At 27.5% G+C, this 26,522-nt stretch overlaps 1 protein-coding gene across 1 annotated transcript in view; it reads right to left on the reverse strand.

Moving 5' to 3' along the window:
• Positions 1-1,631: 1,631 nt before the first annotated feature.
• LOC136089290 (uncharacterized) overlaps positions 1,632-26,522 on the reverse strand; it is a 31,481-nt gene continuing 6,590 nt past the window's right edge. Inside the window, exons 2-3 of the mRNA XM_065815206.1 lie at positions 12,700-12,761; positions 1,632-3,445 (exon numbers count right to left, since the gene is read on the reverse strand). Coding sequence (XP_065671278.1) covers positions 1,641-3,445; positions 12,700-12,739 — 1,845 coding nt within the window. The 5' untranslated portion in view covers positions 12,740-12,761 and the 3' untranslated portion in view covers positions 1,632-1,640. The remainder of the gene's footprint in view (positions 3,446-12,699; positions 12,762-26,522) is intronic.

A 26,522-nucleotide genomic window follows, 5' to 3' on the forward strand; every position in this document is an offset into this window, starting at 1 on the left:
AGATTCCCAGCTAGTTAAAGCGTCTAGCCTTTGAATAAACTCGAATGGGCCAACCTACCCCGTGGGCCAACATGCCCCGGTCTCCCCTATAGCATTTAATGTGAAAATTATAACTACTTATAATTATAATTCATGTTACATATGTTAGCTAATGTAACAGGATAAAGTGGAGAAGTTTTGATGTATAAAGCTATTTTATTGTTTATAGACATTAATTTCCTAATTATCCTTTCTCTTCGGGACGCCACAGGCCGCTAATTACTGCATTTTCGCTAAGTGTACTGATTCCTGTTATCACCACATAAAGTTGACTCAAAAGATACAAAGCAGCTTTAATTTCACCGCTTACATATAAGAAAATCTTTAAGTATGCTCATATTACCAAGGTGCTCATATTGCCCTATTTTACCCTAAGTTAAAAATGGAATTACCCATATATATATATATATGTATATATATATATATATATATATATATATATATATATATATATATATATATATATATATATATATATATATATATATATATATACACATAGACGAAATTAACATACTGCAACACTTATACAGAATAAATATAAATGTCAGCAAAATATGTCCATAATATAATGATATTTTTTAAACGAAATCAATCTCAAGACACGGCATGTTTAATAAAGACTCTTATTCGTGTAACCAATCTATTAAGATCACAATATTTTTATTGTTATTAATTTTTTAAACGATGATAAATTTTATTTAACATCTAATTTAAACTAATAAGAATAGAAGAATTAAATCATCAACACTTACGTAAAGAAAATTATTATCGTGAGAGTTTACAAATGTATCATATACTGTTTTAAACATTCTATATTATAATTCCTAAGGGAATCAAATTCTTTGGTTCACCTATTAAATAAACTTTTAACAAATATATATATATATATATATATATATATATTATATATATATATATATATATATATATATATAAATATATATATATATATAAATTATATATATATATATATATATATATATATATATATATATATATATATATATGTATATATATATATATTTATATATATATATATATATATATATATATATATATATATATATATATGTATATATATACATATATATATATATATATATATATATATATATATATATATATATATATATATGTATATTATATATATATATATATATATATATATATATATATATATATATATATATATATATATATATATCGCAATAACAAAATTTTTGCTTTTAAAATACTTTAGACTTTTATAAATTAACTAAACTAATTTAAATACTTTATTTATTTGAGTAAATAACCAAAATTAGTAAAAACCTTAAATTAGTTTCATTTTTTAATTTATAATCAATAATAAATACAATTTATAACATGTTAATAAATGATAAATTAAATGAGCTTTCGTTTTATTTTAAAAAAATGCGCTATACGAATGATAACAAATATTAAAAATTTTTTTTAATATTTGTTATCATTCATTCTTAAAAAGAATTAAGAACGGAGTTCTACAACTTTTATAGAAAAATGTTTGTCAATTATAAGTTAAGAATAACACTTTACATATAATAAAACTAAAATAATAATCAAATAATTAAACAACTTGTTTACTGTTTTTCTTTATTTTTCAAACAGATTGCGATATTATTTTTTGTTCTCATTGTATTTGGATGGTTGATACCTAAAATTTCAGTTTGTATTTTATCAACAGAATAATAAATTTCTAAAGCTTCGTTATATTTTCCCATATCGTCCAAACAGATTGCGATATTATGTTTTGTTAACATTGTATTTGGATGGTTGATACCTAAAATTTCAGTTTTTATTTTCTCATTAGAATAATAAATTTCTAAAGCTTCGTTATATTTTCCCATAGCTTTCAAACAGACTGCGATTTTATGTTTTGTTAACATTGTATTTGGATGGTTGATACCTAAAATTTCAGTTTGTATTTTATCAACAGAATAATAAATTTCTAAAGCTTTGTTATATTTTCCCATATCGTCCAAACAGATTGCGATATTATTTTTTGTTGTCATTGTATCTGGATGGTTGATACCTAAAATTTCAGTTTGTATTTTATCAACAGAATAAAGAATTTCTAAAGCTTGGTTATATTTTCCCATAGCGTACAAACAGTTTGCGATATTATCTTTTGTATCAAGCGTAAATTTATTATTTTCGCCATAAGTTTCTGTATTAAAACTTTGAATACTTTTTAATATTTCGATTGCTTCTTCAAATAAACCTTTACATTCTAATAATTTTTTAATAGATGTCGTCATATTATGGAATGTTTTTGAAGTTTTTATTCCGTTAGTGCGAAACATACAGATAAAATGGAAAACAAAATAGTTTCCGTAATCCACGTGATCTTTTACTTCATTCAATTCAAATATAAATAAATTTTCAATAAAACTAAGATACGTATTTGTAGTTGAATTTCTATTTTGAAAACATCTACACGTCAGCTGTGTCAGTTCGTGCATTGAATATTTGTTATCATCAAAGTTTAGTAAAGAATAACTCATTAGTAACCCAACGGCTTCATCTATTACATTTTCTTCGTTTATTTCCATTTCTTTTGAAATTTGGATTATAAACTGTTTACTTATGTTTTGATAGTCGCAATGAGATAAACAGTTTAATATTTGAAATGGAAAAGGTTTACTTTTTTCTAACTTTATTAAAACTAAGTTAATTGCTTTTATTGCAGACTTTGGTTCTTCTTCGGTTGGAAAGTTATTGTCTAATATTTCTGGTTTCGATCTATATCGATCTACGTATTTTTCTATCGAAATTCTATGAATATTTATATATTTTATTGCCTGAGTAATAGCGAACGGATGATAACCAAGTTCTTTAATGAGATTTCTTATATTTTCATCGGCGTTTTCTTTAATATTATTTTTTATATAAGCGAATGCTTCTTCTGAAGTAAAAACATCAACTAGCATTTTGTTTACGTTATTCGACCACGCTCTCCATTGGGAGGTAATCAACGTAAATGAATCCGGTTTTCTTGAAATATACATGGTCAGGTTTTTAACACTTTCATCGTCGACATTGTCAAAAATATACAATGTTTTTTCATTTTTATAATGGTTGTGAATTTTTTCAACAATCACTTCTATATTCAAATAATCACCTTTCGAGTCATGAACTTCGAATCCTAATATTTGACATTGGTTTCTCGTTGAGGTTTGTAACTTTCCAAATGCTGCGTCTATCCAAACAAAGTTTTTGTAGAAGTTATAATAAATTTCGCAATACTTTCTTGCAATTTGTGTCTTCCCAACACCGGACATTCCATATAATATTAAAGTTGACTTGTTTGCTTCATGTAAAAAACGTCGAATTTCACGAAGTAGTTTTTCGCGTGAAAATAAATTTTCTGAAAACGGTTGAACTCCTAAAAATGAACGCATAGTTAGTTTATAAAAACTTATTCTCTCAATTAAAATAAATTTAATATCATTTAATTTAGTAAAAAGTTTTAACTTTTTACTAAATTTTTTCCAATTTTTTCAAACGTGACGCGTTATTTATTAGCGTTATTTATTAGTCCAGTTTTAAAAAGTTTTAATATAAAAAAATTATAAAATTATACTACTTTTAAAAATGTTTTTGAATAAAGTCTCATGTTACAGTATTTTTATATATTAAGAGAACGTTTTTGGGAACAAAACTTAATATACTATGTAAACTGAACAATTTGAAAAACATCAAGTAATTACTCTAGAGAATTCAACCAAAAGAACGATGTTTTTTTTTTAATTCAAATTTTACTAAATTTAAATTTTAACTGAGCTTTGGAGTTTAAAATTCATAAAAAAAACCCACATTTTTTAAAGCTTGTGCTCTACCAACCCGTAATGCAAATGACTTTCATAAAATTTTTATTTCTATTTTATGTTTGCTTGTTTATTTCATTTTCGAATTCTAAAATTTTGTACAAATTAGTTAATAAATAAATGTAATATATATTTTTGAATTAAATTAAGGAAAACTAACCAAAGTAGTGGTAGATTTAATTATCAGGTTGAAAGATTGCTTGCGCAGGTTATGATAAATAATCTAAAAGCTATAGTCAATATTTCTATAAAACTGCAGCTAGAATAATCTAAAAAGGTTTCTCGATTCACTTTCTGATCATTGTTTATAATCATTTGGAAAATGAAGTACAGATAGCTGATGCATTAGAATGATATCTATTAGTTTCTTCTTTGAGACTCTAAATAAAGAACTTCGCAAATCTAAGTTGAACTATATATCCAACATATCTAGATAAATTTTTTTTGATGAACCTATTTCTTATAGTCATAAGTGATCACATACCCAACAAGCATTTTCAATTATTTCAATGTTAAAATTAGGTCAATATTTTGAAGCCATTTTTTTTTAAGTTCTACATATTTTTCACGTCAAACCTCAGATTTTGATTAATTAACCTGATTTCAACCCAGGGCCGTGCACAAGATTTAGGGGCCCGAGTATCCTTCAATTTGGTCCCCGCTTCTTTCCAAAAAAAAAAAAAAAAAAAAAAAGCCTGCCCAAATTTTTTGATTATACTGCTGGTATGTAAGTATAATTAAGTAGTCCAGCATTTGTGTCTTACAATGTTATTTTTCTTGCTTATTTTTAACAAACTCTTTAATCACATCATGAAGTCAATATTTTGAACTAATTGAGACCTATTACTTAAAATAGCAAAATCATTGGTTCGTTCTTGTGCAAAAAGTTCTTGAAGAGCTTCAATTTATTGAATTAAAGAAACGCAGTGCAATCACTACATTTTTTGAAAAGTTCCCCGAGCTTTATTTCAGAAATTTTGTTTAAAAAGCCGAATGAGACAAGAGGTTTCTCTCCAAAGTTTGCCGAATGAATTTGTTTCATATGAAGCAAATCTTAAGTCAGTTCATTTTCAGTCTCGTCACATGAATATTTCTGCAAAAAAATGGGAGCAGGTATTCTTGATTTCTGGTTCAAACAGTTTTTAATATTCCAACAAAAAAAAAAGAATTTAGAAAAACTTCTTGAATGGCTACGAGCAGTGAGTCCATCAATCACAGATTCAAAAATGTGATATAAAACTAATCCTCAAAATGTTGCCTCCTCTCCTCATTCTGTCTCTGTTGATTCCGTAACATGTTTATCAATTCAATTAGCTCCCCAGCAAAACCTTTGCGCTTTACTTTTTGTTGAACATTTGAAAAAGCTCATTTATTTATAACCACATAATCACTGTTGCTCGGGGCCGGGGCACCAACAATTTGAAAACTTTAATAAAAAAATATTGTCGTTAATTTTATCACTAGTTTTACACTCTAAAAACAATTCGTTAGAACAACGGATTGCATTTTTCTGTTAAATTAACGTAGTAATTCGTAACCAAAAATCACAAAGCCAACGGGGTAAAATTAACTATTAACGGATTCTTCAAAATTTCGTTAATTCATCGGATTAAATATTCAAACCCGTTAAAAAACAACTAAACTTTTTATTAAAAATGGTTTCCATAAAAAATTATAAAGTGCTGCTTCTGTGCATTATATTTTTAAACCTTGTTTGTTTGTTTTAGATTTGTCAAAATATTATAGTTCTTTATTTATAAATGATATAGTTTTTAAAGGCGTTTTTTCAAACCACATTGAAGTCGTATATAAAACGTTTGTTGAAGTAAGTTTAATTTGCCATTTTTTAAATAGCTTCACATTTCAACTATATGTGAAGATATTTAACCCTAACCCTAACCCTAACCCTGACGAATAAAGCTTAATTTAAATTGCGTTTATCCACTTGCTTTTTTTTACTAAATTTTAGTAGAGAAAGCAATTAAATAACCACAGTTTAAATTACACTTCGTTATTTGTAATTTCGAAGGTTGAAAAACTTATTTTAAATTTTTTATATAAACTTTATATTTTAAATTTTTTATATAAACTTTATATAGAAATTTTTTTATGTAAACTTTATATAGAAAATTTTTTATATAAACTTTATATAGAAAATCTTTTATATAAACTTTATATAGAAAACTTAAAATAAGTTTAACAACCTTCAAAATTACAAATAACGGAGTGTAATTTAAACTGTGTTTACCATTTGATTTATATGATAAACTAAAGGGTTAGTTGAACAATTGTTTCTATAATATAACCTTTATGACTTGTATATATTCTTGTATATTCTTCTATTTTAAACGTGACATGTTGTAGTTTACGATATAAATTTAAATCAGTTGTAAAATTAAAAATATTAACATATCTTTTGATGGTTATCATTATTTATGTTAGTTGCAGCTATGTTTACATAGAGCTAGATTTAGATATTAATTTTAGACACGTGGCATGCAATATCACACTGTAAGTTTCATCAGTTGTAAAATAAATCAGTTGTAAAATGTCTACTTGCATTTTTTTTGAGGGTACTTATTTATGCTAGTTAGAGCAAAGTTTATATATTGATCATTATAATTTGTATATTTAAGATTTATAATTTGCTATTTTATATTTGTTTTTTTTTTTAAATATTTATTTTGCCGTTTAAAAATGTTTTCATTGCAAATACATTTATATAAACTATTGGCTGGAGCGAGAAGAAGGCGTATTCAGCCTTATCGCCGAGCCCCATTTAAAAAAAATAATAGCAATAAATTCTACATTACCGTAACGTAAAAATATATAAAAAATAACAAATAGAAATGAAAACCGAAAATAACTAATATAATTAGAAATAAAAAATATATATATATTTTTTTTAAAAGTGTTGAAAACAATTGCTAAAATGTTTAACAAGTATATTAATAAAAAATAAAAAAGTCAAAAAAACAAAAATTACTTGAGGATAAGAGACAACAAGAAATGAAATTTCATAATTAATATAATCACTAGATAAATTATTAACATCATCAGTGATATTTTATATATATATATTTTTTATTTTAAATATTTTGTATTAATTTATATTATTCACTGATACAATTAAATCTATTTTTTAAGTGATTGTTTTTAGTTTAAAATAAACATTTAAAGTTGGATATATCCATGAATAATAATATTCGTTTTGATTCGTCCTTAAATTGCTCTAATGTAGTCTGTTTATTGTTAACAATCAGAGGCGTAGAAAGAATTATTTGGTGTTCGAAATAGGTAACTTCCAGACATGGAGCAAACTCCAAACATTTATATGTTTAAAATGGAGCAAACTCCAAACATTTATATGTTTATAAAGTTTAAACCCCCCTCAATTTGAGGGGGTTGCAAATTTTATATGGTAATAATTTTTGAACGCTACAATATTTTAAAATGAAACTTAAAATTTATCGATGAATATAAGTCTAGTTAAGAATAGTACAAAAAATACTTCATCAACTTTTTGCTCTCACTTTTGGGGCAGGGGGGCGAAAATTTTGGGGCTTTTTTGTTCCCAGCCTTCAATCTTGGCAATTTTTTGCAAACCCTCATTATTTGACATAAGTATAAACATATAAATGTTTAAAGTTTGCTCCATGTCTGAAAGTTACCTATCTCGAACACCAAAAAATTCTTTCTACGCCTCTGTTAACAATATCTGGAAACTTTTTCCACAGATTAGGTCCGCGGTATTTAATTGAATAGGAAGTTAATTTTAATTTATATTGTGGAAAACTTTGTTGAGTATTTATGGTTAATTTTATTAAAATAAGATTGAAATATTTTTGGAGATAATCCATTTTTTGTTATAAACATAAATAATAAAACTTGGTGTAAATTAAGTTTATACACATTTAAAACACCGAGCACACGTAGAAGTGGTTCACAAGGAACACTTCTGTCGGCTCCAAATACTATTCCACACGCATGTTTTTGTTTGTTGTAGAGTTTCTTTAGCTTTGTATGGTTAGTTTTATCCCACACAATATTACAATAAGATAAATAAATATGGATAAAGGCATAATACAATTTTTTCAGGGATGATATATTTAGAAAAGGTTTAGCCCTAAACATCATTGCAATATTTTTTGAGATTTTTTTTTCAATACCATTTATATGTGAATATCACTGTAAATTTTTATCCAATTTTACTCCTAAAAAATTTATAAATGATTCTCTTTTAATAAAAGTGTTATTAATTATAAGATCTGGTAATTTAAGAGAAATATTTTCAGATTTACTTACTTTATGAAAAAGTATATATTTTATTTCATCCGCATTTAGTGAAAGTTTATTACTTTCAAACCGTTTACTAACTTTACATAGCTGTTCGTTAACTATTTTAAAAAGTAACTTAACATCTCTGTGAAAAAAAAAAGATTAGGATCATCAGCAAACAAAATTTGGTCTAAAAGATTTGTTGATACTAGTCGTTTATTTACAACAGGAATAAAAGGGGTCCTACGATAGATCCCCGTAAGTTATGGAGTATGGAATAGTATTTGTTTGATCATAGTATAAAAATTGCTTTCTGTTTGTCAGATAATCTTTGAACCTAAGTAAGTTTTTATTTTTCACTCCGTAGTTTTCGAGTTTTGTTATTAGAATATAGTGATTTACGGTATCAAAAGCTTTGGACAGATCAATGAAAACTCATAATGTAAAACAGTCATTATCTAAGGCGTAAGATATTTGATTGGAAATTTCAACTACTACGTGTTCAGTAGAATGTTTATTTTTGAAGTCAAATTGTTTGCAATACAACATATCATTCTCAGTTATATGATTATAAAGTCTGTGATTATTCTCTCAAGCAATTTTGAGAAACATGGTAATATTGATATAGGCCTGTAATTTAAAATATTTGACTTATCTCCAGATTTAAAAATTGGTGTAATACGGGCAATTTTTAACTTATCAGGAACAATACCTGACTTTAATGAGAGATTGAAAATGTGAAATAAAGAAGGTTCAATGACGTCAAATACTGATTTTACAATACCGACACTAAATTTATCAAAACCTTCACTTTTTTTACTTTTGAGACTGCTAAAAGCAGTTCTCAACTCACTCAGTTTTAAATCAGTTTCATCCGTAAATTTATCATAAGTTTTTAAGTATGAATCGAATGGAATGGAATTATTAAGAGTTTTAGAGGCCAAATTTTGGCCAATATTAACAAAGTAGTTGTTTAGTTCTTCAGCTATAATTGGATTTTTCATAAACTAACTCTCCATTAATTAAGAGATTTTTTGGCAGCGTGCTTTTGTTGTAATTATTTTTTCCAATTAAATCCTTAATTACATTCCACATATTTTTGGGTTTTTTCAAATATATTTTTATAATTTTTTTTGAGGATTTTAGTAAACTTTTAGACATCCAGGGAGTTTGGAGAGACTTATTATTTATACTTTTTTTTATTTCTGGAGACGCTATTTCATATTGTTTGCAAAATTGATTAAGAAACAATTCATATGCATTATTAGCATCATTTGATTGCAGTACTAGATCCCAATCAACGCAATTTTGTAAACAGTTTTTAAATTTTTTTAAGGAGTTTTTATTGACCTGTTGCCGAATTAAGGTGGATTTTGGGGAGATATTGTTTATTAAAAGGTTATTTGTAGCTAAGAATGTAAGAAAATGATCCAAAATATCGGTCTGTATTATACCTGTGTAAAGAGGGTTATTATGAAAGTTGTTAGTTATGATGTTATCAAGAAGAGTAGAAGACCTATTTGTTATTCTTGTAAACTTGTTTATTGTTGAGATAAGGTTATTTTGTAGAAGAGTTTTTATAAAATTCTTGGCATTAATATTTGAGGCATAGTTAATCAGGTTGATGTTAAAATCTCCGACCATATAAATATTTTTTTTTTTATTTATAACTTTGTTTAGAAATGTTTTTAGATGAGTTTTAAATTTTTTTAAGTTTCCAGATGGCGGTCTATAAGTAGTATTTATAATTGTGTTTCTTTCTGCATTATTTACTAATTCAATGCACTAAGACTCACAACCTGTTTCATTGACGCAGAGATCGTTACGTAAGACCAAATTTATTGAATTGTGGATATAAATACAAACGCCCCCACCTGCATTTACTTCACGTGCTTGATGAATTGATGTGTAATTAATTAGTTCAAATTTATAATTTGTTTCACCGCATTTACACCAAGTTTTCTGTCAGACAAATAATTTTAAAATTGTGTTTAATTGTATCCAATAATATTTTTAAATTTTCAAAGTTTTTATTTAAACTTCGATTATTGATATTTAAAATTGAAAAAGTGTTTTTAGTTTTTCTTAGATATTCTTAGATATTGTGATGATTCAAAAACTGAATAGTATTGACTTTCTAGCATTTTGTGACTAAAATAATTTAAATCAGTGCCGTTATCATCGATGATGTCATTTTCATTTGGAGATTTAAATATGAAATTTTCCTCCATTTTTAAAAACAGTTTAAATTAAATATGCATAGTAATAATGAAAATAAAATTGCGTTAATTAATGACAAATATTATAAAACTTATTGCTTTTTTTTTGCATCCCAATCGCGAATTATAAATTTATCGTAAGATAAGTTGGCAAGTATCGTAAGATAAATTGGCAATTTATCGTAGATAAATTGGCAAGATAAGAAGGCAAACTTACCAGCCGCTCCTTTGATTTACATTTTTTCCCTTAACGACACAAATTTTTCCGGATTTATGTCGTTTCGAAACAGAAGTCTTCGTTTATATAAACATTTTTCCCTTTTAGTTTACTCGACTTCCTCAAAATTTCGACTTTATCTTTATAATCTAAAGGTTTTATTACTATTGTTCTTGGCTTTTTAAATTCTTTGCTGCCAGTTCTATGGGCCCGTTCAATTTGACATTATTAACAGATCATACATCTTTAAAAACTTTTTTACCTTTATTTCGCTTTCCTCCCAGCTTTCACCTGCATTTTAATCAATTTCATCTACTCTTAAATTATTACGTCTCGACCGATCTTCTATCTCCCTTAATTTTTTTGTATGCTTATACTTTCTGAATTGTTTTCTTTACAGCAAACTTTTGCTTTCATAACTTTTTCATCAATTAGTTGTTCTTGAAAATTCAAACTAAGTTTTAAATCGTCGATGTCTTTTTCTACTTTTTCTAATCTGTCATTAAATATTTTTAAGTTTCCACTAATAATAATAAAAACTTTTTCTTGTTGCTTTAACATCAGTTCAAAATCTTTTTTGTAATCTTCAAACAATTTTTTTATTTCTAATAATGTAACTGCCATATTATATAAAAAATTATTTATTTTCTTTAGAAAAATAAATATAAACAAATTTAGCTTTAACAAAGTTGTTTGAAAAAAAAAACGTCCGCTCGCGATGATAATAAAACGGTCAATGATAATAAAATGGTAAATGACACGTGTCATGCTATATCACACTGTAAGTTTAAATAAGTTTTTACTGTTTTTTTTTTTATTTGCAATTTTTTTAGGTGATGCATCTTTGCTCGGCAACTACTGGGTCTGCCAACACAAGTTCTCTGAGGTTTACATGACAATTTCCTTGTTTACAATGATAAGAATGTCCACGAGCAAACACAGATAAGCAATTGTGCTTATCTGTGCTTGTTTGTGATTAAAAAGTAAATCATATCTGGGGCTTGGATCAGATTTATTTTTTGAACTAAACCCAGCTATTTTATTTTCTAAACCTCAAATTACGTAAATACAGCCATAAAGTTTTTTACAGTAAAAGTTTATTATTTATAAATTTTATAAATGTTTTTAAAAACATTTTGTTGTTTTTCTTATTTTTTTCTTGTTTTTGTACTATCTCCATAAATAATTGTTTGGAGTAAATCAATCTGTAAAATTAATCAAGCGGTTTGCATGTTTCTGACGGCGGTAAAAGTAAATTTACGTTAAGTTTTTGTTACTTTTATTGGTGGTTTCCAAAAATATACCTTGATAGTTTATATAACTGCTAATAAATAAGAAATATAGTTGAGTTAAGGTTTTTTTATTAAGATATGATATGGATTTGTGTAAGACTCCGTTATAATTAAATTTTTTTGAGCAAATATTGTCAATGTATGGTTTCCATTTATTGTTCTTGTCGAGAAACCACTCCTAAATGCTTCGTTACAACATCTCTTTTTATTTCAATTTCATCAATAAAAAATTTGGCTGAATTTTGAGGTAAATAGCGTTTTTAAGAGACCGAATGGATATAGATCCATTTGGTTTTATTAATGTCAAGAGTTTAAATCTATAAAAGTTAATATAATTAATATCTTCCATGTAAAACAAAATCCCTAAAATAAAGTAGGTAGACAGCTGCACGCTTTTAAGAGTTTTTTAAAATCTAAGTTTGATTAAAAATGAATTTCTAAGCTCCAAAATAATGCCACATTTACTGATATATCCACATAAATCTTTGTATTAATATTACAACTAACCTTTTTTAAGTGTTTTGTAAAGTTTTGTAAATGTCAGATCTACTCGAATATACCGAAGATTCTTCTGCAGGTTGTTTACTACAACTACTAATGCTTCTACTACTACTACTACTACTACTACTACTACTACTACTACTACTACTACTACTACTACTACTACTACTACTACTACTACTACTACTACTACTACTACTACTACTACTACTACTACTACTACTACTACTGCTACTATTAATACTACTATCACTAAGTATCATTGAAAGAAAGAATTTAAAAATGGGTATTTATATAAAAATTACCTTTAAATAAGCTAACTTTATCTCCTTGATATGGTTCCATTTAAATTTGTACAGTCGTTATTCTAAAAGGTTATAATAAAGTATTAACGAGTATTTTAAAATTAGATAAAAAAAACAACAACTCATAAATAATTAAAATTGTATATATATATCAAATCTGAACATTACATAGTATTAAACAAAATGATAGTTCCTTCGTTTTTAAACTTCACAAACAATAACAAGTAAAAAAAACTTTACATCTTTATTTAATATATAATATATTATATATTATGTATCAATATTATACATATTATGTATTTATATAATATATATTATACATATTATGTTCATAAAATTTCTATATATATATACATAAAATTCTCAACATTTGAAATTATTTGAAATAAACGTTCTCAACTTTGAAAAATGAAACTATATGAAGTATTTAATAACTGAAAACAAACGTTTTTTTATTTAGATGTTTTTATTTGTCGAAAATACAAAGTATGTTTGATTTTTCATTAAACAATAATGAACATTTTTACTATTAAAGGTAAAAAACTCATCATATAAAATATGAAACTTCAATTAAAAGTTATGTAAGTCATTTCACCTACTCACGTGAAAATAGTTTACTATATTGGGGCTTTGAATTTTTTATTGACTTAACCTAAAAGAATACAATACAAATTGTTTATACAAATTGTTTTTCTTTTAATTAACCAATTAGTGATTACAATATATGCTTTCAGTCAGGGTAAGGGTTACAATACAGGTTAGACTAGAATAAATGCTTTGAATCGCGTGAAGTCAAAAATAGAGAATAAGAGAGTGAGAAAAAACTTCTGCAAAATCCTTTTTGGTTTGAATACACTAAATCCCAGTCTTAAACAAAAAAGAAACCTAACTGGCTGCTGCATTGGTGATTTAATATAAAACTGGGCTAGGGACTTTATTGTTATTAGTTAGTACGCTTTCCACTTTAAATAACTTTACTTTAATTCTTTGATAAAATTTTAAACGTTTTTTTAGTAAGTTAAATACTTGTTAATTTTATGATGTCTTTATTCTTTTTTTGTTGATAAAAAACATTTTTATTCATAGAGTAAGTATTTAAGGAAAATATTTATGGTTATAAAATATATGTTTAGAGTATACATATTTTATTTACATATAACAAAATCAATCGTTAGAGCAAGAAAAGGGCAAATTTAGTTTTATTATCGTTCACTACTTAAAACATCTTTCACAAAAACGTAACATTTAAATATATATCATGACAACATTTGTGATAACTTAGGTAAAAAAAAACTTAAATTAAAAAAGGTTTAATACCGCCCAACTGTTTATGAAATAAATAGTATTTAACATCATCGCAAATTGATATTAAAACAGCAGATAACGCTGTTGAAATGGCATAGAAAGCGTAAATTTAGAAATGTAAATTTTTTATAACATAAATTTAGTAAGCAAAATTTTGTAAATTTTTTTTCATAAATTATCAATCGCTTAGTCCTAACCATAGAAAGTTGAGCATTACGATGCTTAAAGTATAAATGAGTTTTTTTTTTTTTTATCTTTTGGCTTGTTTACATTTGTCATCATTTACAAAAACAAATAAACAAGGCTTCTGAAATAAGATCATAATGGTCATTATCATCAGAATCTTTTACCAGTTTAAAACTTTTTTACATGAGAACATAAACAAGAATAAAAATTGCAATAAATCATTTTTCGAATTAAAAATATAAATCTTAAGAGGATACCAAATGTTATATGTAATTAAAAAGTAGGAGCTTATTGTTAGAACCTATAAACGAGCAAATATCATATAAATTAAATATATAAATACATACAAAAACTAAATATAGTAAACAGGGCCATCCCGAAGAGAGGGATGGGTTTTAGGGGGTGGGGTGAGGGGGTGAGGTGACGTATCTGTTTTTTGCCGACTAAACCTTAAAAAAAAATTTTCGACTAACTTATCTGAAAAAAAAAAAAAAAGGGTCCTCTTTGGCCGACATTTTTGTTCTCGTTGACCGACAATTTTGCAGACTCCAGTGTCCAATTTGCCGATTAAAGAACTAAAATAATTTGTAGGGGGCTAGACACCCCCCTACGCCCCCTCCTCGGGACAGCCCTGAAAGTCAATACAGTTAACACAGACATCTATTTATAATAAGAATGAGAAAAATGCAATAAAAGATTTACAATTAAAATATCAAAAAAGTATTAGATATTTCAAAATTAGATTTAACAATTTTATTTCTGAGATGTGGTGCATGAAATATGATGCAAAATCTGTTGAACTTTGATCTGCAAACTTTTCATTAAAAAAACAGTTATTTCAAAGAATATGTTTATTAACTGGGTTTAGAGAAAAAAGATCTTCAAAGATTGGTAAAGTTAACTTGTTTTTACACATGTATATAAAGCATAAAACGTTATAAATATTGAGTTCGTAAATACTAAGTATTTTCGTCTCCATTAATAATGGTTTGGAAAGAGTAAAACGATCTGCAAAATAAATCAAGCGAATCGCATGCTTTTAACGGCAGTAGAGGCATTTAGTACTTTAGTTTTTTCAGTGCTTCACCATGCTATATTTGCATAATTTATATGGCTGTGAGTAAATGAGTGATAAATTTAGGTTAAGATTTTTTTGTTTAGATATAATCTGGAATTATTAATCACTCCATTAACTTTAGATGTTTTTGAACATATCATTTGAACCACATTTTGAATATAATCAAAATGTGGTTTCCATGTAATGTTCTTGTCGAGAACCACTCCTAAAAATTTTGTAACAAAATATTTTTTTATTTCAGTTTTATCGATAAATTTTTGTGTGCAAATTTTGGGGTAAATAGCGTTTTTTACAGGCGATAAATGTTTTTTATGAAAATCTTAAATCTAAAGTAGCTCTCTTTCCTGAAAACTTAATTTTATAATCCTGTCTTTACAAAAAGTCTACTTTTTTCAACCCATTAGAATAAGCAGCCATTCTCGAATCTAATCTCACTTCTGTACCAGATTGGGACTTGTAGTGCCTTAAGAATTGTTACTCTAACAAAACTCTTCTTAGATTATCATTCGCTACTAACCTCTCATAAAAACCATGAAATAAATTGAAAAGTTAGAACTTGCTAAACTTGTTTTTGCTTACCGTCCGTTCTCCACCTTTTCATTCTATTAACGTTCATTCTCTGAGTCTCTACCTCTACAAATTTTTTATTCTTCTCTTTATAAAATACTAGTGTATAGTTTTGAAATTCCTTTATTTGAAGCAATTTCAATAAACTACGTTTAACAAATCTTTAATGTCCATTATATTTTCAAAATCCAAAGAGTTAAGTTTTTTTTTTCGCTTTTTTCAGTTTTAATTGAGAACAAAGCCTATTTTCAGTTTTTTTTTTGTGTTTTTAAAATATTCCATTGTTGTTAAACATTTTTTATTACCATGTTTTCAGCTAAACCCAATAATTTTTTAATAAATGGGATATGTTAAGGATTCCGAGCTTATATCCATTGTTCAGATCTATAATCTATTATCCAGAGTTCTGGTATTTTGAAAATCTCTGGCTCCCCTAACAATGAATATTATTATTATTTTTTTTTAATATTGCATTTTTCCATCTCTATATTTTTTATTTTGTTTCATTTTTTAAATTTTGAATTTTAGTTTTAGTGCCCCAAGAAGACCTAACGGTCTTGCCACAGAACACGGAGGAGCATTTAACTAGGGCGTTCACACCTCCTTCTCTTACCAATAATGCAAAAACATTCCCGGAGCTCGCTTCGAACTATTAATTTTTTGCTTTAGAAGCTAAAGATTTTTTTAACCACTTACTTTAACCACTACCGAACGATTACTACTTTGTTATAATATCTTTTGCTTTGTTATTTATTCTTTTTTTATTTTTATAATAATTATCTTTATGGTTTTATATAATAATTTTATGGTCATTTCCTATTTTCTATAAGTGACAAACCTTGAGTTTACTTGGGTATACCATTTTTACATAGATTGCAGCAAAATGGTGTTTCGGCGTTTCAGTTTTATTTCAGAAGCTCTGAAATAGTATCTATTAAAAGGCATTTTTGGGGATAGATTTACATTACATAATATTTTATGAACAACGATGTTTTGAAATAACACGAATTTTTACACATTATATGCACAAATTTCTCAAAATACATAAGGGTACATTTTTTATTTACTCTAAAAGAATAACTATTGAAACTTGAGAATTTACTATTTAAAATCCGAAGTACACGTTTTACGAATGATTTTATGTATAAAAAAATATTTTTGATTTGATTTTAAGTTTAATAGGAATTTTCGTTTGGTTGAGAATCCAAATGTTTTGTTAGTAACCAAACTAACGCTGGGTTAGTTACTAAACTAACGTTCCGTTAGTAACAACGAAATACTTTTTAAGTAGTCACAGTATGAAATTGTTTTTCTATTGTATTATCGAAATAACGCATTTTTTATTTGTATTTTCATTAAGAAAATACAAATAAAAACTTAAGATTGGTGTAGTTTTGTTATATTACTTTCAAAATAAAAACGTAAGCGTACACTCTTTACAATTACTTAAAAAAAAACATTGAAATTTGAGAATTTAAACTTTAGATATAATAAGATAAAAAATACCAAACTGTTTTACAAATAACTTTAATTGAAAAAAAAAAAACCTAAATCAAGATTTTGGTTTAAATTTGTTAAGAATGTTAGCTTGGTTCAGAAACCAAATTAAAATTCTGTCAGTAACCAAATTAATGTTCGTTTAGTAACCGAAATAACGTTTGGTCATTAACCAAACTAAGCCAGTGGGCACAAGTACGTTTTGCAAATGTTTAGGAAACGTTTAATGATCGCTTGAACGATGATTGCTTAAATATGGAGTATTTATTAGTCATAATGAGAGATTGTATTTATGACTATGGCACATATTATGTATTTTCAAGTTTCTCTACGAATCTACGAGCTTATACGACTGTAAAGAATCTTTTTTAAAGTAAAATATACATTTATTAGTTCTATTACAGCTCTTACTAAGATTATACATAAATACAATTTTTGTTAAGTGATTTTCTACTAATATATAATTGCTCTGTTCTTTTAAGAACATTGAGCACTCTATTCTGTAGAATACATTTTAAAGTTGTTTAAAAATATATATATATATAACTTTAAGGAGGGGCTTAATCAAGAGCGCAAACTGTAAAGTTTTGTTTATATGATGAGCCGCATTAATTTATTTTCTTTTTTCTTTGTAGTAGTCATGAAATGGACGAACGTGGAACGTGCTTTTGCGGTTGATTCATATTTTTCCTGTGGTAAATCAATCATCGCAACACAGCGTGCATTTCGTTGGCACTTCCATGTTGCACCTCGTGGCCGTGTTCGAGAACAACAGTCAATCGTTTTGTGGGTGAAGAACATCATCCAAAAATAATACTTAAAACATTTATGATATAAATGTTTTAAGCATTATTTTTTGCACAATTAAATTATTGGTGAAACAATTCAATAAACTCCATTAAATAATTTTAGAGTGTTATTGCAGTAAGCAATTATGGTGTTGGTAGTTGGCGTTTTTGGAGTAAAAAAATGTGTTTTTGTTGATTTTACGCGTTATAATTAAAAACTAGCTTTAATACCTAATGCATTTAAGCGAATTTTCAATTCAATGTATTGCTAGCAGGATTACTTTTGTAATTATTAACTGTTTAATTACCCCTTTTTGCTGTGTTAGATTAGTCTCACAAAAAGAAAGTAGGTCTGGTGAGTTTTGCAAAAGATAAGAACCTTTAATTTTTTTCAAGAGCCTTAGAACCATAAAACTAGGTTTTAGAGCAATAAACTTATTAGAAGATAGGATGACGGGAAGAGTTGCATATTTTCATCAGAAATTAGAAACGTTGCACGACCACAAACAAAAAAGTACTAGCAAATACTGATAAGTAGAATCAACATTTATCCTAGACAAGAATGAATGTAACACAAGATTACATCTACGCCAGCCTAATAGATCATGAAGGTGTTGGAGGCAGGTCAACAGAGATATACTACCCACTTCTAAAGTCTTTGTTAGGCGGCCTTCTACAAGGCAGTACCCATATGAAGTTAATACCTGCAAAAGGGTGTTTTAATTCAGAGTTAACTTCGCATTTATAAGCGGAGAGAGTTAAATAAAATTATGAAAAGAATCCCAGTCAGCTTTAAACTAGTAGAATATGCGATGAAAGGGTGAGTTCAAAGAAGGAGAATGAGACAAAAGATTAACAGGGATTATTGCGTTTTCAGAACCACCAAAAGTAGAAAAAGCTAAAAATGAACCCAGTTGTGGTCATAGGCAAGACACCGACCAAGGAGAGAAAATATGTGATTAGAGTTGTCTTGAAAACGAATCAAAAAATTAACTGAGTAAAAGATTAAGAAATGCAAAGTAGAAAGTATTTTGATTACAAAAATAAGTTTTCAAGTGTTTATATCAATAATCATTTGTTAAAGAATTTAAAACATAATATTTTTTTATTCAGTTTTATTCCCAGCAAAACATGCAAGCAGCCACTATTTCTTAAAAAAAAAAAAAAATAAAGTTTGAGAGCAAGAAAAAGACAGAAGACTTGAAAAGTGATAGATACAGTAAAAAAAGAGGCTTTACTAAAACGAGTCTAGTGAGAATAACTTTTGGCTGATAAAACTAGAGATGATAGCTCCTTTGAGATGCGGCCATGATTGTGTTTGTAGAAAAGAGAAAGAGATGCAACTTTACGACGATTGGAAAGAAGCTAAACCTTGGCAGATGTAGCAGGTCCAACTATATTTAGGTCCAAATACGTTTTTGAAAATTGTCCAGAAAAGATAAAGTATTATTAGAAAAATCGACCTAAACATGAAAACGGTGTTCCATACAGAGGCAAATAAGAGATTTGTTGAAGTAGAGAATGTTTTAAAAAGTATGATAATGGCGAGTATGATAAAAAGAAGCAACCTTAAAAAATTTATCAAACTTAGCTACTTAGCAAACCTTAGCTTATTTAGAAATTGATTGTATTTACGATTTCCATATAAGGTTAGCAGTGAACAATAATCGAGGAAGACGTAAAGACTTGGTGAAAGGGTAGGCATTCCTCAATGTAGAAATGTTTACAGTATTGCAATAGTCGGTTGCAGTAATTAACTAAATTTTGTTGGAGTTAAAATTTACAAACCACTGCGAACCTCAATCTGTTACAGAAAGTAAATCAGATTTTAGAACCTCTTTTATCGAGATAGGAATATAAAGATCAACAAGTCGAGACACTTTAGATTTTAAAATTATCAGGAAGATCATTGATGTAGATAATACTCAAAACAGGACCAATAGATAGGGATAGAACTTTGAGGTAACTCAGAAAGTACTGGGAATGATAAAGAGTGTTGGCCTTCGAGGATGACTTTAATAAAACGGTTAGAAAGAAACAATTTGATAATGTCAAAAATTTCCCAAATACACTACACAAAGCAAGTTTGATAAGAAGACCAGTATGCTAAACTTAATTAAAAGTTTTAGATATATCAAAAACAATAGTCCTAGCTTTTCTGTCTCAATCTAATGCACTATAAAATCTTTCAGTGACAACAGTTATCAAAGCAGCTGTAGTGTGAAAAATTGAAAACCATTTTGATTGTCTGACAGTAAGTTATTTCACTCAAGGTTAAACGATAGAAATTTTTTGATCAAAGACTCAAAGACCTTGCTAATAACAAATAGAAAACTAATCGGAAAATAGTTTGAGGGGTCAGAACGTTTACAGGATTTTTAAAAATTGGAATCACAAATTCCAGTTTCAAGCAGGCAGGAAAACAAGACCCAGTCAAGTGCATATTAAATAGTTTAGAGAAAATTAAAGAAGTTTCTGGAAAACACTTTTAAAAGACCAAAACAGAAATGTTGTCTAGAGCATAACTAGCAGAAGAGTTTAATTAAGATATGACTATGGTAAAAAAAGCTGGAGTGGTTTGAATGTGTAACAATGGGTTAATCGGTTAGGTTAACCGGATTAGTTGGATTGGCAGAAAGAGTACGATCATAAAATTCAAGAGTCAAATTAGAAGAAAAGTTCTTTGAAAATAGTTCAGCTTCTTCCTTGGAAGAATTTAATTATTAGTTTAATAAAAGTTAATCCAATGCCTGACCTACGTATTGTTCCAGCTTCCGTACCTGAAGTGATTTCTTCCTTACACTCTTCTACAAATTGTGGTGGGAAAACATCACTGTTATAGTCTTGAAGTATTCTAAGAAGCTGTCGTCTATACTTTCAAAACTGTTTAACAAGAACTTATCAGAGTATTATTTTCCAACCTGCTAGAAAGTGGCATTTGTTATCCCTATTTTTAAATATTTTGGAAAGCGACTTAATCATAACTTATAGACCAAGGTCTTTTAGTCAAAAGCAAAGTTTTTGAGTCTTTAATTAACAAACACTTAACCTCTCATCTGGAACCTAATAACTTACTTTCTGATCATTATTACGGATTTCGAACATCCCGTCCTACTGCTGATTTGTTGATGGTTGTAACTGAAATGTTTTATTCTTTCATTAGATAGATGCGGAGAGGCTGAGGCTATCGCTCTCAACATTTCTAAATCTTTTGATAAAGTTTGGAATGCTGGACTTCTCCTTAAGCTGTCTTCTTTTGGTGTATCAAGTAACATCTTTAAGATTATTGGGCTTTTCCTTACCAATTTTAGTATAACATTTGTCTTCGATGGAGAGCACTCTTTTTCATATCCTTTTACATCAGGGATTCTTCAAGGTTCTATTTTTGGCCTAATAACTTTTTTAATTTACATTAACAATCACCCAGAAATTCTCACATCTGAGGTAGCATTGTTCGTTAATGATACTGTCATTTATTCTTGTTTTGATAAAAAGCTAACACTCTCTAATTGTTTGGAAGGGGCATTTGAGCTTAAAAAAAGATCTCACTTCTGTTGCAGTATGGGACTTCAGTTGTTGGTGAATTCAAACTCTGATTAAACTCAGTTTTTTTTTAACTAATTGAAATGATAAATAATTATAAATAATTTAATTATAATCAAAAATTCTTTTTCAAGATTCTTTAGTTAAAAAAAACTAAAAGTTCGTGCAAAAGTTTTTTTAACTAGAAGTTTTATTTAACTTGATCTTGAAATTGAGTTTTTTTAATTTTTTTAAATAATTACAAATAACTATAGCAATAACTAAGATCTTCCTATATTTATGAACGGTAACGTACTTGATGAGTCATCTAGCCCTTATCTTCTAGTATTAACTCTTACTTCCAGTCTTTCTGGAAAACCATAAATAAAATCAATTACAAAATTAGTATATGCTCAATTTGCATCTCTTCATTGCGCTCGCCACTTTCACACTCAAGATTCGGTTCTTTATCTCTATAAATCTCAAAACCGTCCTAGTATGGAATCTGTGGCCATCTTACGATGATACCGCATTTATAAGCGGAGAGAGTTAAATAAAATTATGAAAAGAATCCCAGTCAGCTTTAAACTAGTAGAATATGCGATGAAAGGGTGAGTTCAAAGAAGGAGAATGAGACAAAAGATTAACAGGGATTATTGCGTTTTCAGAATCACCAAAAGTAGAAAAAGCTAAAAATGAACCCAGTTATGGTCATAGACAAGACACCGACCAAGGAGAGAAAATATGTGATTAGAGTTGTCTTGAAAACGAATCAAAAAATTAACTGAGTAAAAGATTAAGAAATGCAAAAGAATACCCAAAAGTCTTTGCTTTGGTGGCCTCCTAAAAGACAGTAGCTGGATGCAGTTAACATTTGCCTAAGTTGTATTTTTATGGAGACACCACCTTTGGCCTTTGCTCATCCAAGAGCCCCATGATAGGAGATTTTCAAGTTGGAGTTTTTCTCAGGGATTCATAACAGAACAAAAACATTCATAAAGTAACAACGAGTAAGTAAACACCGCGACAGAGGTTCAGACAAAAACAAAAACATAGATAAAGTAACATACAGGTAAATAAGCACCCAGAGGCGCACAGAGACTTCATGATGCCCAGGGCATATTATAAAAATATTTTACTGGATGACCCCACCCACACTTTCTAACCACAACCAAAATAAAAATAATAAGACTATTCACAAAATATTTTGAAAAATTCTTTATTCAAGACAGTTCACAAATCAAACAATTAGACAAACAAAGAAAAAAAGAGCATTTGTGGACTTGGTATCAGGTTTTTCTTACGATACACCTAGACCTTACGAGCTTTTCAAACAGCAAAGTTAGAAGTTACAACAATGTAAATATCTTTCTTTGCAATATCTGTTTATATTAAAAGAAAAAGACAGTCGTTAAGACAATCCTGCTCCATGGTAGCTCTTAGAAAGTTCTTGAAGAGAGCTAATTGGCAAAGTAAGAAAAATACCAAGACAGATGCATATTTGAGGGATATTTTCTTCAAATCTCTTTGCCTAAATGCTGTTCAGAAGATATTCGGGCTGATCATTTGTTTGTTGATGGCGTCGAACAGACGAAATGTGACGGAATTCATCAAAAAACTTGTCTTCACCAAGATCATATGGATACATAAGAACAAGATCTTTAACTTGTAGACTTGTCAAAAGCGTTCCTAAGAATAAATCATGAAATCCTACCTAAAAAATGGAAATTATGGACTAAAAAACAAACATCGCAGTGTTTCAAAAGTTACCTGTATAACTGACAACAGTGTGTTACTTGATATAATAATTACCACATTAAATAAAATTAACATGCGGTATCCCCTAATGTTCTATCCTTGCTCCTCTTTTTTCCTAATCTATGTAAACGATCTTCCAAATGTTTTGAGCACACTTGAATTTAATATGTTTGCAGACGATATATATTGATTATACTCTTCGACAAAAATCAAGGATCTGAATGAAAATGTAAGCATAGACTCCAAAAATTAAATATATGGTTTAAATCATTAAAAACAGAAAAAAAAAATACTCTTTATTTTATTTAAGTCAGCAAAAAAAAAACACCATCAAAAAAACACACCACCAAATATTCTATCCTCTCTAAAGAACTCATGAAAATAAATTTTTAGGAGTTATAATTGATGAAAACTTATTTTCGAAAGATCACATAAATGCTTTAAACACTAAAATATCAAAAAACCTAGGTCTAATATATAAGGCAAGACCAATTTTATTGCAAAGTAATTTAAAAATTATACATTTCTTTTTTATACTTAGCTTCCTCATATGAGCGAATATAGCTTGGGCGAGTACGCGTATAACCAGATTGAAAGTTTTATATCGACGTCAGAAACATGCTTTAAGTCTAATAATTTACCATAAAGAAAAATTTACTCACGCTGAATTTAAAGAAATGAATGTGTTTAATATTTATCAAATTAACATTTATTAAAATATATTGTTTATGCTAAAATTTAAATTAGGTCAAGTACAATATCACTTTATAAATAACTTTTTTACAAATAACGTTAATAAATATAACACAAGAGAAACAGCAAACATTATTAAACCATTCAAAATAACAAAACTTATCCAATTCTCAATTTCATATCGTGGTCCCTATTATACTAGTAACTAAAAATAAATCAATTCGGAACTCAGTATTATTGGCATAACTGAAACTAAACTAAAAATGACATCCTACCAAATATCCCATTAAATCTTACCCGTTATGTTTATGAGCACACTCCAAAAAAATCTTATTTTGGAGGAGCTTTACTTTATATATCTAATACATTAACTTACAAACTTCGAAACAATCTTAGTATGCTTTAACCAAAGCTTTTAGAATCTGTGTTTGTGGAAATCACCTTTCCTAAAAAATTAAACGTCGCTATTGGCTATATTTATCGCCATCCTAATATGGATATTTCAGAATTTGTTAAATCATATTTAATTTCACTTTTTGAAAATCTATTTATGGAAAAAAACAAAACTACTTTTTTAATGGCGATTTTAATGTCAATCTTTTATCAGCAAACTTAGATAATTCTATTTCTTTCATCTCTTTATTTCATTGCCATCAAGAATCACAAATCACTCCAAGACTAATCGATAACATATTTTCAAATGCAAATTTTGCAAATATTTTTGCAGGTAATATTACTTCTACGGTATCAGATCATTTACCCCGATTTTTGATACATCCGTTTTATAGAACCAAAATTAATCCTCGTAAAAGCATATTTCGTCGGAATTTAAAAAAAATAAATTGCGTGGAATTATTTAGTGATTTCTCAAAAATTAGCTGGACTAATGTAATCAATGCCGACGAAGGTAATACTACTATGTCATTTTAAGAGTTTTTCACAAGTTTCAATTCTCTTTTGGATAAACATGCATCATTAAAAAAGTCAGCAGTCGCTGCTTTTCAAGGGGTCTCAAACCTTGAATAACACGAGGAATCTTGACTTCAATTAAAATACGAAATATAATATTTAACAAATTTCTTAAAACAAAGAATCCTAATAATAAACTCAATCTAGAAAAATCTTATAAAACGTATAGAAACTTACTTGTTACTCTCACCCGTCGTAGTAAAAAAAAATCTTATAAAACGTATAGAAACTTACTTGTTACTCTCACTCGTCGTAGTAAAAAAAAACTATTGCTCTAAGTTCTACTCTTATAATGCCAAAAATTTAAAATCTACATGGGATGGTATTAGGAATCTTTTAAACATTAGTTCGAGAGTTAACTCATATCTTTCCTGCTTATCTTCTAACAACTCCATGATATATGAACCCATTAAAATTTCGGAGTCTTTTAATTCGTTCTTTGTTTCAGTTCCGGAATATTTACAAAAAAAGATTCACTCGTCCAATACTGACTTTAATAAATATCTTAGAAATCCTAATCTTAAATCAATATTCATAAAACCTACAGACAAAAAAGAAGTTATCTATTACTCATTCTCTTAATGAAAGCAAGGCTTCGGGAATTCAAAAAAAAAGATTTAAAACTTGAATGTAATAACTAAAGACCAATTTTATTATTATCAAATGTCAGCAAACCTTTAGAAAAACTTATGTATTCTTGTATTTACAACTTTTTGAATAGTTCTGCTTGTTTTCATATTCGAAAGTTTGGGTTTCGCTCAAATCACTCCACTTCTCATGCTCTTATTATCATTACTGAAATGATTCGTGGTGCAATTGACAGTGGTTCTTTTTCTTGTGGTGTATTAATAGATATTCAAAAAGCTTTTGATACGGTTGATCACAATATTCTAATAAAAAATTAAACTACTATGGAAAACGTGGTATTGCCAATCATTGGTTTTCTTCATATATTAGGGATCGCACTCAGTTTGTTTCAATTGATGGATTTGAATCCACACAAAGTTATTAAATAAGGCGTTCAACAAGGTTCCGTTCTTGGATAGTTATTGTTTTTATAATATATATGTATATAAATGATTTATCTTGTTCATTAAAAAAATTTTAAGGTACATCATTATGCTGATGATACCAATCTTTTATATATCAATAAACCACTTACAACTCTTTGTAAAAAAGTTATTCAAGATCTTCATCGCTTACGTAACTGGTTAAATAGTAATCGTATTTCATTGAATGTCAATAAAATTGAATACATTATTTTTCATTCCCCTCTGTTAACTATTGATAATATTAAATTTAAAATTAATGAAAAAAACCTTTTTCCCACAAAATATATAAAGTTGGAGTATATCTTAATGAAAAACTATCTAGGTATAATTAACTGTATCATCTTAAAAAAATTTATTATCGTTTACAACGCACATCTAATAGAATAATGACGTTTTCCCAAAAAAAAT

This window comes from Hydra vulgaris, chromosome 13, assembly GCF_038396675.1.
Source record: "Hydra vulgaris chromosome 13, alternate assembly HydraT2T_AEP".
Taxonomy (NCBI): domain Eukaryota; kingdom Metazoa; phylum Cnidaria; class Hydrozoa; order Anthoathecata; family Hydridae; genus Hydra; species Hydra vulgaris.